Below are 16584 nucleotides of genomic sequence, written 5' to 3'. Positions count from 1 at the left end.
TGTGCTTTAGATAATCAACTAAGCACAACATAAAATAGACCACTTCTGGAAATTAAATGGTCTAAACCAGAATTTTTTACACTAGAAAAGATGCACTAAGGTATCTGCAGAATAACCAAATTTCTCTCATAAAAAATTAAATGGTGAGCAGACTTTCACTCTGAAAATATTACATCATAGAGTATGACTGTGATAGTCATAATCTAATTTTTTTTCATTGTGATTAAAGGCAATCTGTGGTCATCCAATAAATAAATAAATAAATAAATAAATAAATAAATAAATAAATAAAAAAGAGAAACCTGAAAATGTCTTTCTTGAAATGTCTAATTTTAAGCATTGTGATTTTTCTGGTGGAACTTCAAGACTTTTATTGCCAAAACATCAATAAATCTCTGACATATTGTATAGAACTGTTGGATTATTTCTAATTTATTAAAAGTGGTCTGATAAGTCATTTCCACTCTCTGGTCTGGAACTCAATAGTTGAGACTATCTGAGCTGTGCTTAATCCTCTCTCAATGCACTTGAACTTGTAATTCTCTTCATTTGTCTTCCCTCACTCCTTCCTTCTCCCTTTCTTCCTTCTTTTCTTCTTTCCTTTTTAAAAATAAATCTTATACGGATTTTTATAGGGAAGATTTTTTTTTTTTGCAATTTGTTCATTTTCTGAGGGAGATCTCAGAAACAGTTTATTGTATTGTATGCGTGAGTACATGTATGTCTGAATGTGCTTTTCAACTAGTTGTGGATCACAAACAACCAAAATGGAAACACAGTTATTGTTATAATGTAGATCCTGAGCCTATTGAGCATGCAACTAATTAAATAAATTTGTACTAAAAACCCTTGGCAATCAAAATATACATGTACTGAGACTTTTGATAACTGTAAATACTATTTTAACATATAAAACTGTCCATAAAATACAATGAATTTAACCTACCTTGACACATTATGATTTTGACTTAGTTCACTTACTTGTTGCACGGTTACTCTTCTAGGCAGCCCCTAAATGAGGGCAGTTAAATTTCACATCAGTGAAATTATTAATTGTTGAAATTCTTACCTCTGAATTTACTTGAGAAAAGTTGAATACCCCTATTTAAGTCTATTGTATATCTGCCTAAAGTAAGTTTTACTGAAAGTAGAAGAGAGATTATAAATTGTATAAGTCAAATTAGTATCCCAAGTGAGCATTACACATGAAAACTTTCTGAGGCCAACTGGTGTAATAAGAGGACAGGCACTCATTTTGTAAATAGAACCTTTATTAAAATGTCTGGAACGAAACTATTTAAGGACTCATTTAAAATTATTCTATGTATTATTTTCCTTATCTATAAAGTAGAACTCAATGTCCTAAGATTGTTGTAATAATTAACAGAGATAATAGTTAATTGCTTATAAAAGTATATTGTTTCAGAGAGTTAAAACAGTATATGTACAGGGTGGGCAAAAGTATATTTACAGTTGTAAGTATGCAAAACAGATTTTATTCTTTTATTAATATGTATTTATTAATTATTGTGTTATTTATTATTATTAACTTACTTTTGCCTACCCCTGTATATTTCTCATTAGCTAGACCCTATATTTTAGGACAAAACTCTGCATTTGCAACATATTTTTTTCCCTAAAATCCAGTACAATGTGACTTTTACTATTTAAGTGGCTACTATTATGTTTGAGATGTATAATTTAATTACAGGTCTATCGATAGACTACATGGAAAACAAGCTTTATTGGATCAGTTCGGGAAATAGAACCATAAATAGATGTAACCTAGATGGTGGTCATTTAGAAGTAATAGAGTCAATGAAAGAAGAATTAACAAAAGCTACAGCGCTAACCATCATGGGTAAGTACAATGGTCCTATAGTTAGGATGTTTTGTATTGATTGGGGGTTGATTAATTATGGCCTGTTTAAAGCTGAGAAGAGTCACTGCTCCATTAACACAAGAAGCACATTTAAATTGCACATCTCTGTGAGGATTTTTTTCCTTCTTCTTTTTCTTAGCATTAGCAAACAGACTTTTGAGATTATCTGATGAGGGAGTTTATTATTATTGGTTCTTTGCTTACTGAGATTTGTTTTATTTTACAATTACTTTCTGTGTTCTGCAGTGTTTTAAAGTGTAAGGGCCTTGCTTATTTGTCACAATAGCAAATCTGCCACACCTCTGCTTATGAAAAGGATAGCTTAATCTACACAAATAATTCAAGACATGAGGCCACAGGGTCTATTCAACAAGGATCAAAATTATTCTCCCACAAATAATTCTTTTCCATACAGGCACACCTCGGAGATATTGCAGGTTCAGTTCCAGGCCACCACAATAAAGCATATATTGCTATATAGTGAGTCACGCTAGTTTTTTTTTTTTTTTGGTTTCTTGGTGCATATAGAAGTTATATTTGTACTATACTGTAGTCTATTAAGTGTGTAATAGCATTATGTCTAAAACAGCAATCTGTATACTTAAATTTAAAGAATACTTTATTGCTAAAAAAGACTGGCATTCATCTGAGTCTTGAAGAGCTGCAATCGTTTTGCTGGTGGAGTCTTACCTCAGTGTTGGTGGCTGCTGATTGATCAGGGTGGTGATTGCTAAAGGTTTGGGTGATTGGAGCAATTTCTTATAATAGGAATACAGTGAAGTTTGTCACATCAATTGGCTCTTCTTGTTGCAAGTGATTTCTCTGCAGCAGGAATACCTTTTGATAGCATTTAACCCATGGTAGAACATTGAAAATTGGAGTTAATCCTTTCAAGCAGCTTTGTCAACTATCACTGCTTTATCAACTAAGTTTATGTAATATTCTAAATCCTTTGTTGTCATTTGAACAGTCTTCACAGCATATTCACCAGGAGTAGATTCAGCAATAATGGCTGTTTCTCTTTCTTATCATTTGTATGTTCACTAAAGGAAAAACAGTTGTAATTTCCTTCAAGATCTTTTCCTTTGCACTCACAACTTGGCAGTTTTTCACAAAATGTGGAACTTTTGGTCTGTCTAGGCTTTCAAAAGGCCTTTTTTACTAAGTGTGGTCATTATAGCTTTTGATTTAATTGTGTAACTCTTCCTTTAACTTGAACACTTTGATACCCTTATAGAGTGATTAATTGGCCTAATTTTAATATTTTGTGTCTCAGAGAATTGGGAAGCACAAGGAGACTGAGAAGGGTGGGGAACAGCCTGCTACTGGCGCAGTCAAAACACACACAATTATCAATTAAGTTAACTGCCTTACATGGGCAGTTCCTAATTTTCCAAAACAATTACATCCACACAAATACAATAATGAAAGAAAATTGAAATATTTTGAGAATTACCAAATGTGACTCACAGACATAAAGTAAGAAAATGCTGTTGAAAAATGGCTCTGACAAATTTGCTTGACACAGGTTGCCACAAACTTTCAATTTATAAAATATGTAATATCTGCAAGTTGCAATACGCAAACCACAATGCAATGAAATATGCCTATTTTTAGGAGGGAGATTTTACTAATTTGAGGCTGTTTTCATTCCTTTTCTTCAGTCTTCTGGAAAAAAGTTTTCAGTCAAGTAAGATAATTACAAAGCTTAATGGGAGATATGGCTTTCCATAGAACAAATAATCAGACTCTACGGGATTGGTCTTAGAAGCTGATTTTTCAAATCTGAATTTTAATGTAAAAAGATAGTTTGACCTTTTAAAGAAGATATAAGAATGGGTATCATAAGAAAGCTTTTTATGGTGAGGATAGCTGCATCTTTATTTAGTGAATGGCTGGCTCAAGGGTGTTCATGGTAGGTGACAGTGTAAGAATAAGTAAGGTGTTTCACGCACAATCTCAGTAGTTATATTTGGTGACAGGAAATCAGAAATCAATTTCATATTTATAATTCTAAATGTCATGAAGTATATAGAATAACTTTTTTAAAAGGATATATTAGTTATGAAGAGTCAATTTGAATATATTTTAAAAGTTGTTGTTCTATTACAGTTGTCCCAATTATCCCCCATTGCTTTCACCTGCCCCACTCACCCCCTCCTCCTTCAGTCAATTTCCACCCTATTTTCCATGTCCATGGGTCTTTTTTACTTGTTCTTTAACTAGACTCTTCCCCTTCTTTTCCCCCTTATCTATTTCCTCCCACCATTTTGGTTGCTGTTAGTCTCTTCCTTGTTTTTATGCCTCTAGTTCTATTTTGCTCATTTGTTTGTTTTGTTCATTAGGTTCCTCTTATAGATGAGATCATAGGGTATTTGTCTTTCACCACCTGGATTATTTCACTTAGCATAATAATTTTCAGTTCCAACCATGCTGTTGCAAAAGGTAGGAGTTTCTTTCTTTCTACTGTGTAGTATTCCATTGTAAATATACCAATTTTTTTTATCCACTCATTTACTGATTGGCTCTTAGGCTGTTTCTAGCACTTGGCTATTATAAATACCGCTGCTGTGAATATAGAGGTGCATAGCTTCTTTTGAGTTGATGTTTTAGGATTCTTTGTGTATAATCCCAGCAGTGGAAAATCTGTATCAAAAGGCAGTTCCATTTTTAGTTTTTTGAGAGAATCCCATATTCTGTTCCACAGAAGCTGGACCAGTCTGCATTCCCACCAACAGTGCACTAGGATTCCCTTTCTCTACATCCTCACCAGTACGTGTTTGTTGATTTGTTAATGGTGGCCATTCTGACTGGTATGAGGTGGTATCTCATTGTGGTTTTAATTTGCATCTCTCTAATGGCTAGTGATGTTGAGCATTCTTTCATATGCCTATGGGGACCCTGTATGTTTTCCTTGGAGAAGTGTCTGTTCAGCTCCTTTTCTCATTTTTTAATTGGATTGTTTGTCTTCCTGGTGTTGAGTTGTATGAGATCTTTGTATATTTTGAAGAACAAACTCTTATCTGAGGTATCATTGACTAATGTTTTCCCATATGGTTGGTTCCCGTTTCATTTTGATGATGTTTTCTTTAGCCATGAAGAAGCTTTTTAATTTGATGTAGTCCCTTTTGTTTATTCTTTCCTTTATTTCCCTTGCCCTAGAGGATGTATTGGAGAAAATATTGCTATGTGGGATATCTGAAATTTTACTGGCTATGTTTTCCTCTAGAACTTTTATGGTGTCATGGCCCATGTTGAAGTATTTTATTCATTTTGATTTTATTCTGGTGTATAGAGGAAATAGGTGTTCTAGTTCCTTTTTTTGCATGTACCATTCCAGTTCTCCCAACACCATTTTTTGAAGAGGCTATTTTTCACTCCATTGTATGTTTGCGCCCCCTTTGTCAAATATTAATTGACCAGAGAGACCTGAGTTTATTTCTGGGCTCTCTATTCTGTTCCATTGATCTGTGTGTCTGTTCTTATGCTAGTACCAGACTCTATTGATTACAGTGGGTTTGTAATATAGTTTGATATCAGGTATTGTGATTCTTCCTACTTTGTTCTTCTTTCTAAATATTGCTGAGGCTATTTGGGGTTGTTTTTGGTTCCATATAAATTTTTGAGGTATTCTAAATCTGTGAAATATTCATTTGCATTTTAACACGGATTGCATTTAATCGATAAATTGTTTTGGGTATTTTGGACATTTTACTGATGTTGATTTTCCTTAATATCCTTCTTCGGTGTTCTGTAGTTTTTGAGAGTACTGGTCTTCTACCTCCTTGGTTAAGTTTATTTCGAGGTGCTTAATTGTTCTTGTTTCTACAGTAAATGGGATTTGTTTTCCTAGTTTCTGTTTCTGATATTTCATTGTTGATGTCCAAAAAATGCCTTCAGTTTCTGAATACTGACTTTTTATCCCGCTATTTTGCCAAATTCACTTTTTTAGGTTCAGTAGTTTATTGGTGGAGCCTATAAGGTTTTCTATATACATTATCATCTTATCTGCAAATAAAGACAGATTTACTTCCTCCTTTCCAATTCAAATGCTTTTTTATTTCTTTTTCTTGTCTGATCACTGTGGCTAGGACTTCCAATATTATGTTGGATAAAAGTGGTGAAAGGGGACACCCTGTCTTGTTCCTGATCTTAGAAAGATTTTAGATTTTGCCCATTGAGTGTGATATTGGCTGTACATTTATCATATTTGACCTTTATTAAGTTGAGGTATGCTCCCTCTATTTCCAACTTGCTGAACATTTGTATAACAAATGGGTGCTATACATTATCAAATGCTTTGTCAGCGTCTATTGATATGATCATATGATTTCTTTGTCTTTAATTTTGTTTATGTGGTGTATTATGTTTATTGATTTGCAAATATTTTACCACCCTTGCATCCCTGGGATGAATCCCATTTTATTATGGTGTATGATCTTTTTAATGTATTTCTGGATCCAGTTTGAGAATATTTGGTTGAGGATTTTAGCATCTATGTTCATCGGCAATTTTTGCCTGTAGTATTTTTTCTTTTTTTGTGTCTTTGCCTGGTTTTGAAATTAGTATAATACTGGCACTATAAAAAGAGTTTGTGAGTCTTCTCTTTTCTTGAAATTTTTGAAATAGTTTGAGAAGGATAGGAGTGAGCTCCTCCCTGAGTGTTTGGTAAAATTTGCCTGTGAAGCAATCTGGTCCAGGAGTTTTGTGTACTAGGAGTTTATTACTGCTTCAGTTTCACTCATTGTTAGTGATCTATTCAAGCTTTCTGTTTCTTTTTAACTCAATTTTGGAAGATTATATATTTCTAGAAATTTGCCCATTTTTCCCAGGTTCTCAAATTTCTTGGAATATAGTTCATAGTAATTGCTTACCATCCTTTGTAAATTTGTGGTAGCAGTTGTAATTTCTCCTCCTTGGTTTCTATTTTATTTACTTCGGTCATCCCTCTTTTTTACTTGATGAGCCTGATTAAAGGCTTATTGCTTTTGTATATCTCTTGGAAGAACCAGATCATGGATTTATTGATTCTTTGAATTACTCTTTTAGTCTCTATGTCATTTAATTTTTCTCTGATCTTGATTATTCCCTTCCTTCTACCCAATTTTACTTTATTTGTGGTTGTTCCTCTAGTTCTTGTAGATGTAGGATTAGATTTTTTATTTGAATTTTTTCTATCTTTTTTAGGCTATGACTATGAATTTCCCATTCAAGACTGCCTTTGCTATGCCCCATAGGTTTTTGGATGTTGTGTACTCATTTTTATTTGTTTCTAGACACTTTTTGATTTATTCCTTGATCTCATTGTTAATCAATTCATTATTTAATATAATGCCATTCAGTCTTCATGATATTGTATGTCTCTGAGTTTTTTCCTGAAGGTTGGTCTCAAGTTTCAAGCCATTGTGATCTGAGAAGATGCTTGATATAATTTCAATTTTCTTGAAAATGTTGAGGCATGTTTTATTAATAACCATGTGGTCTTTCTTTGAAAATGTTCCAAGTGCATTTGAAAATAATGTATTTTTTGCTTCTTTGGAGTGAAAGGCTCCATATATATCAATTAAGTCCATTTGATCTAGAGTGTTATTTAATGCCACAATATCCTTGTTGGTTCTTTGCTTGGAAAATCTATCCGTTGTTGAAAATGGAATGTTAAAATCTCCTACTATTAGTGTGCTGCTGTTGATATCATTCTTGAAGTTCTCCAAGATTTTCCTAATATACTTGGGTGCTCCTATGTTGGGTGCATATATACTTACAAGGGTTATATCTTCTTGAAGGATTATTCCCTTAAGTATTATATAGTTAATGTCATTCATTGTCTTTTTTTATGGCTTTTGTTTTGAAATCTATTTTGTATGATGTACATATTGCTACCCCAATTTTTTGTTTTTGTTTTTTTTTTTCAGTTTTATTTTCTTGGAATTTTTTTTTTCCCAACCCTTCACTTCCAGTCTGTGTAGGTCTTTTGTTCTGGCATTGATTTATGTAGATAGCATATATGCAGGTCATGTTTTCTTATCCATTCATCTACCCTATGCCTTTTAATTGAAACATTTAATCCATTTACATTTAAGGTTATTATTGATAGGCACTTATTCATTGCCATTTTTCCTCTTTGTACCTGTGTTGTTCTCTCTTTCTCTCTCTGTCCCCATCTTCTTAAGCAGTCCATTTAGCATCTCTTGCAATTCTGCTTTGGTAGAGATGTATTGTTTTAGTCTTTTTTTCATCCTCCAATTTTAATGAGAACTTTGCTGTGTAGAACTTTGCTTGATTGCAAGCCTTTTATTTTCATTACTTGGAGTATTTCTTGCCATTTCTTTCTAGCTTGTAGTGTTTCTGTTGAATATATAGCTGATAACCTTATCAGGGCTCCCTTGTATGTTTCTAGCTGTTATCTTTTACTGCCTGTAAGATTCTCTGTCTTTAAATTTTGCCATTTTAATTATGTGTCTTGGAGTGGGCCTCCTTGGATTTGTCTTGATTGGGACCCTCTGTGCTTCCTGGACTTGCATAACTGTTTCTTTCATCTAGTTAGGGAAGTTTTCTGTGATTACTTTTTCAAACAGATTTTCTATGCCTTGTTCCTCTTCTTCTTCTAGTATCACTATGCTATGGATATTATTACACTTCATGTTGTCCGACAGCTCCCTTAAACCCTCTTCATTTTTTTCCATCTTTTTTTTTTCCTTTTTTTGCTCTGCCTGGGAATTTTTTTCTACCTTGTCCTCCAGCTGACTAATTAAATCAATGGTTATCAACCTTCCTAATGCTGTGACCCTTTAATATAGTTCCTCATGTTGTGGTGACCCCCAACCGTAAAATTATTTTTGTTGCTACTTCATAACTGTAATTTTGCTACTGTTATGAATTGTAATGTAAATATCTGATATGCAGGATGTATTTTCCTTGTTACAAATTGAACATAATTAAAGCATAGCAATTAATCACAAAAATAATATGTAATTATATATGTGTTTTCCGATGGTCTTAGGTGACCCCTGTGAAAGGGTCATTTGATGTCCAAAGGGGTCGTGACCCACAGGTTGAGAACTGCTGGATTAAATCATTTGCTTCATCTCTCCTGCTTTTAGTTACTTCCACTGTGTTCTTCATTTCAGAAATCATATTCTTTATTTCCTCCTGGCCCTTATTGATAGTCTCTATACCCTTTTCATACTGGTTTAGTTCTCAGTAAGTTCCCTGTAGCTTCCCTGGAGTTCTTTGTAGTTCTCACTGAGCTCATTAATAATTCTTATAGCCATTATTTTGAACTCAATGTCTGATAGTTATTTGCATCTATTTCATTTAGCACTCTTTCTGGAGATACCTTCTTTCCTTTTGATTGAAGTTGTTTCTTTGTCTTCCCATTTTAGGTGACTTATTGTTTGTTTTTGCTTCTTAGATTGATCTGCTTTGACACACTGTCTTTGTGGTGTGACCAGTGGTAGGAGACCTGTGGGATTCAGTGGTGCCATCTTGTTGACCTCCTGAACTTGATGCTCTTGGGATGCCATTATGCCACTTATGAGGACTCTCTCTGGTTTAACTTGGTTTTGGTTCTTGTTGGGTAGGTGTTTGGTGGGCTTTCCCTCCAGTTGTCTGACTGAGTCACTCCTATCACCACGTCTTATATGCTTTTGTACCAGTGCTGTCAACACAAAACCACATAGTCCAGGAAACAAATTCATGTCTGCAAAAATAACCCCCACCCACAATCACACTATCAATAGCAAATGGACCAGTATTAATAAAAGTATAAAGAGACTGAATATTATAAGAAGGTAAAATGAATATGAGATGACTAACTGAAAGAAAAATAGTTGAGAGTATATGGGAGAAAAACAATAATAAGAGTAGGGAATAGGGACAAGACAAAGAGAGAAAGAAAGTAAAGGTTACAGTATAAATTAAAGGAGGAAAGAAGGCATAATGGAATAAGAGAAGTGAAGTGTATAATATTAGATTTAAACAAAAATTTAACATATATATATATATATATATATATATATATATATATACACACACACATATATATATATATAGTGAGAGAAAGAAAAAAAATAAGTAAATTTTTTTTAAAAAGGAACTGAACTGGAGAAAAAGCTCCACCACAGTATATCAACAACAAATGATAAAAGCTTAATATAAGTGGGATGGGAATAAGAGGGAGAAAAGAAAGAAAGAAAAGTTTAAGAGATGTCTAGAGGAATGAGAAGTGATTTTGAGATGATGCAGGGAGAATGAAAACCAAGCTAAGACAGGAAAAATTTACACTTAAAATGAAAAAAAAGAATAAAGTTCAGGAGGAAGGCAAAATAGAGTAGGAGAGAGAAATTGTAAAATTTGAGATTTGAATTACAAAATTAATAAAGATTTAGAAATAAAATTGAAGAAATGTAACAACAATTATCATATTCACAACCAAAGAACAAAGACTGATAAAAATGGAGAGAGACTAAGGTTATTTTAAGAGAGGAAAAATAAGTGAGTGAGATGACTAATGACAAGAAAAATGGTTTTGAGAAGCTGTAGGGGGGAGAAATAGTAATAGTGCAGAATGGAAACAATTCATAGTAAGAGAGAAAATAAAATTTAAAATGAAAATAAGAAAAGAAAAGAAGAAGGTAAAATGGGGTTAGAGGAGAGAAGAGCAAAATATAAGATTTAAAATAGCTATGATATCAAATCTACTGACTTACTATGCACAAACTTGAAGGACAAGAAATGAATGTTAAACAGCTATGCAGGAGAGAAAATAATGTAAATCTTGTAGAAGACAGCAGTAGAATTCATCTCAGTAGTATCTAGTGTTTACCACTTTCTTACCTTTCTGGATCTGCCCCTGGTGTCATCAGATGGTGTCCCAGTCTGGGTCTAGGCTGCCTATTTGAAACTACCAGGCATCTACAGTCTGTGGCAGTCCCTTTGGTTGTTAAACTTGTTGATCTGTAATCAGAAATCAGGCTTAAGAAACACAGGGTGGGGCAGAGTAATTCCTGTGGACAAGGCTACTGCTCCCCTCAGGATGATGCCACTTGGAGGGGACTGCTCTGCCTGAATGAGATGGCTCCTGCAGTATGGGGAATGATTCAGTATGGGGATCCTGGCAGTTGCTCCCTCAATTTCAACCCCAAAGCCACCATTCCCAAGCTCTCCTCAAGCATATCTAGTCCACTCTGCACCACCTTTGCTGGAGCCCCAGGTAAGTAGATGCAAATAAATTTTTTTTTTGTTGGCTCTTTAAGGGGCTCTCTGTGACTCCAGCCATTTTTCAATGGCAGATAAAAACCTTTATAACATCCTGCTTTTCAAAGTTGGATGTTACCTGGGTTCTTTTTCAGTTCTGGTGCTGTAGACTGGGGAGCCCAGCTTGGGGTTTAGACCCCACACTTCTCATGGGGAACCTCCAGCCACTGAAGTTTCCCTTTGTCACTTCAGCTGCTGACTGTGAGAGCCCAACAAGCCACAATCCATACTAGTCACATTGTGTTGAAGCTGTTTCTTCTGTCTGTCTGTGGTTATAAGGCTTCTCTCCAGCTAGTGTTCAGTTACTTATCCAGATGATTTGTCCACAATTTAGTTAATTCCAGATTGATTCTGGGAGGAGGTTAGTGTAGCTTCTACTTAGTCCTCCACCATCTTGGGTCTGAATTTAAACATCTATTCTACACTCATACCTTATGTGCTATTTATTCATTGTACTCTGCTAATCCATTGTATACACAGTTACTCTCTTTGAAACTCAATTTTACATCTACTATTTTTGTTGTTCTTTTATGGGTTATATATATTTATCATAATATTTGTTGATAGGAATAACAAAATTAACTTTGAATATTTTTCTTGAATGTCAAGGGAAATAGGTGTGTCTGTATATTGAATGTCTAGGGATAGATAGATAGATAGACAGATAGATAATAGATGGATATTTAAGTCATATATATATATACTCATATGTATATATATATATATATATATATAGTCTTCATTATATCATTAAATCATAGACATTTAAAATTAAATGTAAACTTAAAGATTACCAAATTTATCATTTTTATCAATTAAAGAAGTGTACTTTAGTTTCCTGCTATTTATTAACCAGCTAGCTGTGGATACGGGACAATAATTATGCCTTAATTTTTTATTCTGCAAAAATATGAGCCTTGACCCTATGAGCTACAGAGTCCTAAAAATCGTTTATGAATTTATTGTCAATGGGTTGATCTAAGGGTACAGGAAATAGTTCAACATAAACCATTGAGTAAGTTGTAGCAATGCAGGACAGGCAAAAATAGAAAATAAAAATAAAGGTCACTTGTGAAGTTATGCTAATCAGAGTTCATATTAATGTGTTTTAGAAGTTTTGTAAAATTAAGAGTTCATTCAGTTTTTAAGTAAAACTAAAAGATACATTTTTGATTTTCACAAATAACTTCATTGAATTTATTCACCATTTTGTTCAATTACCTTCTGCCATCTTTCAGGCAACTTCATAATTCCATCTTCTCAAAACTTTTTATCTTTTTTGAGTAAAGAACTGTTCCAGGTTACTTTTGTAATCTTCCAGTGAATTAAGTATTTTTTCATTAATAGAGTTCTGTAAAGACTGAAATAAACATAAATCCAATGGTGTAATGTCTGGTGAATACAGCAGATGAATCAGAACTTCTCAGCCAAGCTGTAATAGTTTTTGCCTGGTCGTTAAAGAAACATGCAGTGTTGCATTATCCTGATGGAAGATAATACATTCTCTGTTGACTAATTCCAGACACTTTATCATTTAGTGCTGTTTTCAGTTGGCCTAATTGGGATAAGTACTTGCTGGAATTTATTGTTCGGTTTTCCGGAAGGAGCTCATACTAGAGGACTACTTTGAGATCACAATGTATACATAACATCACTTTCTTTGGATGAAAACTGGCCTTTGGTGTGGTTGGTGGTGGTTCATTTTGCTTGGCCCCATGATCTCTTCTGTCCCACATTATTGTAAAGAATTCACTTTTCATTGCCTGTCACAATTTGTTTTAAAAAGAGAACACTTTCATTACATTTAAGTAAAGAATCTCATGTGGAAATATAGTCAAGAAGGTTTTTTTTTTCCTGCTTAAATTATGTGGAGCCCAAACATCAAAATGATTAACATAACCAAGCTGGTGCAAATGATTTCAACACTTGATATGGATATTTTGAGTAATCAATGTGGTATAACGTTGATTGTTCTCAATTAATGTCTCAATTTGATCGCTATAAATTTCACTGGTCTACTGACTGTGGAGCATCATTCAGCAAGAAATCTTCAGCATGAAACTTCACAAACCATTTTTGACATGTTTAATCAGTGACAGCACCTTCTTCATATATTGCACAAATCTTTTTTTTTGCATTTGTGTCATTTTTACCTTTCTTGAAATATAAAGAATAATATGCTGAAAACGTTGCTTATTTTCTTTCATCTTCAATATTAACATGGATATACAAAAAATTAACTGATTTTGATCATTGTTTTTTCATTGCATGCTGATAGGACAGCTGTCACAATACGATCTAACAAAAATTTTTCAAATAAAGTTAAAAACAGTTAAGCGCTACTAGAACCATCTTATGAGAAAAAAGCAAACAAATGTTTTAGCCAACACAATATCTAAGTAGTTATCTTCTACACCCCCCTAATCTTTGAATTACTTGCAAAAATTGGCTAACTTCTGTTTGAAATAAAAGAAACTTTGAGTCACAGGTATGGGCAAGAAATACTATTAAATTACTCATTTTCTATGAATAGTTAGGCTATCAGCTGAATTTTTATTTCATTGATTGCAGTTTAGATATACTATTGATCTGTTTTAAGTAGCAATTTGTCAGACTAGGTTTAATATGTAAATATTAAGAGGATATTGAATTTCGGCTTCTGTTAGAACCCATCAAGAGGGGATAAAAGACATGTTCTCTGTGCATTTTTAGTCTTCTCACAGAAATAAACTCAGCTCTATAATGAGTAAATAGTTAACTTCCTTTGATCTGGTTATGCCCACATTTGTTTTAAATCAATGTTAACAAAATAATCATTTGCCCTTCAGGGAGCCCTCGAAAAACTTGAACAAAGGTAACCTGTAAGAACATTTGTTCATACTTTTCATAGGCTCACTTCACAAATTTGAAATCATCATTAGAGCTGCTAGGGAGAGGCACATGGATAGTTTGCCATGGGAAAGCCAAGGCTATCAGATTAAAATGCTTTCAGTACCATCTGAATATGAGAAGGTCATATTTGTTTGCTTAAGAATGAATACAGTGTTAATATTTTGGGGATTAAATGTTCCTCATGTTTCCACTACAGCTTCTACAACAGGACTTAAACTTGTCTAATCTTTCTGCTGAGTGAAAAGAACTCTAATGGCAAATAATCATTCTTTACCTACATAAACACTTAAGTTCTCTCAGCTAATCTCTCCATGATACAGTTTTTAAAATTTGTATCTCAAATTTTATGTGGTATATAAATATTATGTGGCATAATGACTAAAGTTAGGATTTATTAAAGATAAAATATTTCTAGTGCTCAATTTGTATACTTGTTATGAATCCTCAGATATAATGTTTATAAATAATGATAGAATTTTGAAAAATAAACACCCTATAAAATTGGCATGCAGAAATTATCAAAAGCCTTTTTTTTTCTACTTCCTAAGATGAATTATTATTGGCAAGTTGTCATGACATATATGGAACACTACACGTGATGGCAAGTGAGAGGGTGCACTTCTGGTGCATTTAGTCCTGTTAAGATCCGTAGACTGTGCACTCACAATTTCCCTCTGAAATCTAGTGTGAAAGGATCATCTAAGCTCGTCTATGACAAGGCAGCAGGACTGATATATCACAGTTCTTGACTTCACTAGTTCACCTTATGGAGTCCGTTTTTCTGTTTTGTGCAATGCAAGTCCAGTTTACATGTTGTCAAGTGCAGGTTTTTTGTTTTCTTCTTTAAGTCAAAGCTTATTAAATATTTGTCTGGTTCTGAATGTGATAGAGGCTGAAACATAGTGTTACTTCTTTGGACTTCCAGTTTTCCTTTTACACCTGATAGCTCTCTGCTCTGATTTGCTGTTTTCTCTTCCTTTCCAGTCCAGTTAGGTACTTGAGTTTTTGCACAGGCTGATGCAACAACCCCTTACTGCTTTTCACTCTCTGTATCTCCAGTCTCCAAACATTCAGACCTGTTATGTTCTGACTTCCTGGAACACCCTCTCCTTAGCCATAATATTTCAGAACCGAAATAAGCACTTGCAACTTACTCTGAAAATGCTCATTTTGTAAACTTCCTTTCATTCAACAAAGGTTGTTTGTCACAGCATTAGTAGTTTCACCTTATGGAAAAAGGAACTTAGGGTCAATAAGATTTGTTAAAACCCAAAGCATTACTAGTCCCAATTTATAAAGAAAATCAGAGTCAATAAGATCTGTAAAAACCCCGTCCTCTGAGATTCAAGTTCCCTTTACACTGCTAGAAAGAGTCTTTGCTGTGAAAACATACTTTCTTTAGCTCTTTCTCTACTTCCACTTCAGTCAGTCAAGTGAAATTGCAACCAGGTAAATTGTCCTTCTCTATCGGATTATGTCCGCTTATTTCTATTTTTCTTGCTACTCTTTGTTCCTTGACTGATTTATTAAGTACGCTAGTAAGTGAAATACCACCCTTTAAGTCCTACTTCAACTTTACCTCAGTGTGATTGAGATATTTTCTTTCCTCCTCTGAACTTTTTCTATTTTCTTAATGCAATAGATTTATTTTTGTCTTTTCTAATGTGTGAATATGTTTCACTTCTCCATAATTTGGGACCATATGTTATTCGTATATGCATCATTCATGACACATAGCAAGATGTTTTGCACTGAATATATTTCAATTAATAATAGTAAAATATATGAATAAGTAAAACAATAATCATCTGCCCAGAAAAATATATGCCATAGCAATAAAAATATCTTCAATCAGTCAGGAACATGTTTATGTAGAATGGTTACAACCATAAATATCAATATATTACAGAATTTAAATATAGTGGGCTTTCCATATCTGTGGGTTTCACATCCACAAATTCAGTCAATTGCAGATCAAAATTAAAAAATAAAAATCCCAGAAAATTCCAAAAACCAAAACTTGAACTTGCCTCTATCTTAGTACAGCACTGAATCCACATGAAGGAAGTGATGTGTAGGCACACCCTGCTGTAGCCTGTGTGCAAATATAGGTTATATACAAATCTATACAACTTTATATAAGGGACTTGAGCAGCCACAGAATTTAGTATCCTTAGGAGCATCCTGGAACCCATTTGCACCATGGATGTTAAGAAATGACTGTGTAAGTACTAAAAGAAAATACTTTAAAATATAAAAATTTGAATTTAAAATGAAAAAATGAGTAACAAGATACATGTGTAAAATATAGTCATTATTTCTGGCACATATTTCGCATACATATGTATATAGAAATGCAAGAAAAATGGGTTGTATTGGATTGTGTTTGTTCTTAAAGGAACTAAACAGATTAATGGACTAGGAAGGAAAATATACCTATAAGTGCACACAGGTGAAAGAGTTCTAAAACAAAAGAAAACCTTTGGTGTTTTGAACGTTTCAAGCTCTTAAAGTTAGTCTCTCACAGCTGGGCCTAACAGCATTATTCTCTAATA

The 16584-nt window shown here is 33.6% G+C and overlaps 1 protein-coding gene across 1 annotated transcript in view; it reads left to right on the top strand.

Annotated features, from left to right (window-relative positions):
* The window catches only part of LRP1B (LDL receptor related protein 1B), a 1919366-nt gene that overhangs the window by 1317017 nt on the left and 585765 nt on the right, over positions 1–16584 (top strand). Inside the window, exon 32 of the mRNA XM_090279551.1 lies at positions 1712–1861. Within this exon, the coding sequence (XP_090135677.1) occupies positions 1712–1861 (150 nt within the window). The remainder of the gene's footprint in view (positions 1–1711; positions 1862–16584) is intronic.

Source organism: Furipterus horrens, unplaced genomic scaffold, assembly GCF_987537825.1.
Source record: "Furipterus horrens unplaced genomic scaffold, mFurHor1.1.pri manual_scaffold_1, whole genome shotgun sequence".
Classification (NCBI taxonomy): Eukaryota; Metazoa; Chordata; class Mammalia; order Chiroptera; family Furipteridae; genus Furipterus; species Furipterus horrens.
This window is presented reverse-complemented; position numbering and strand designations above follow the sequence as displayed.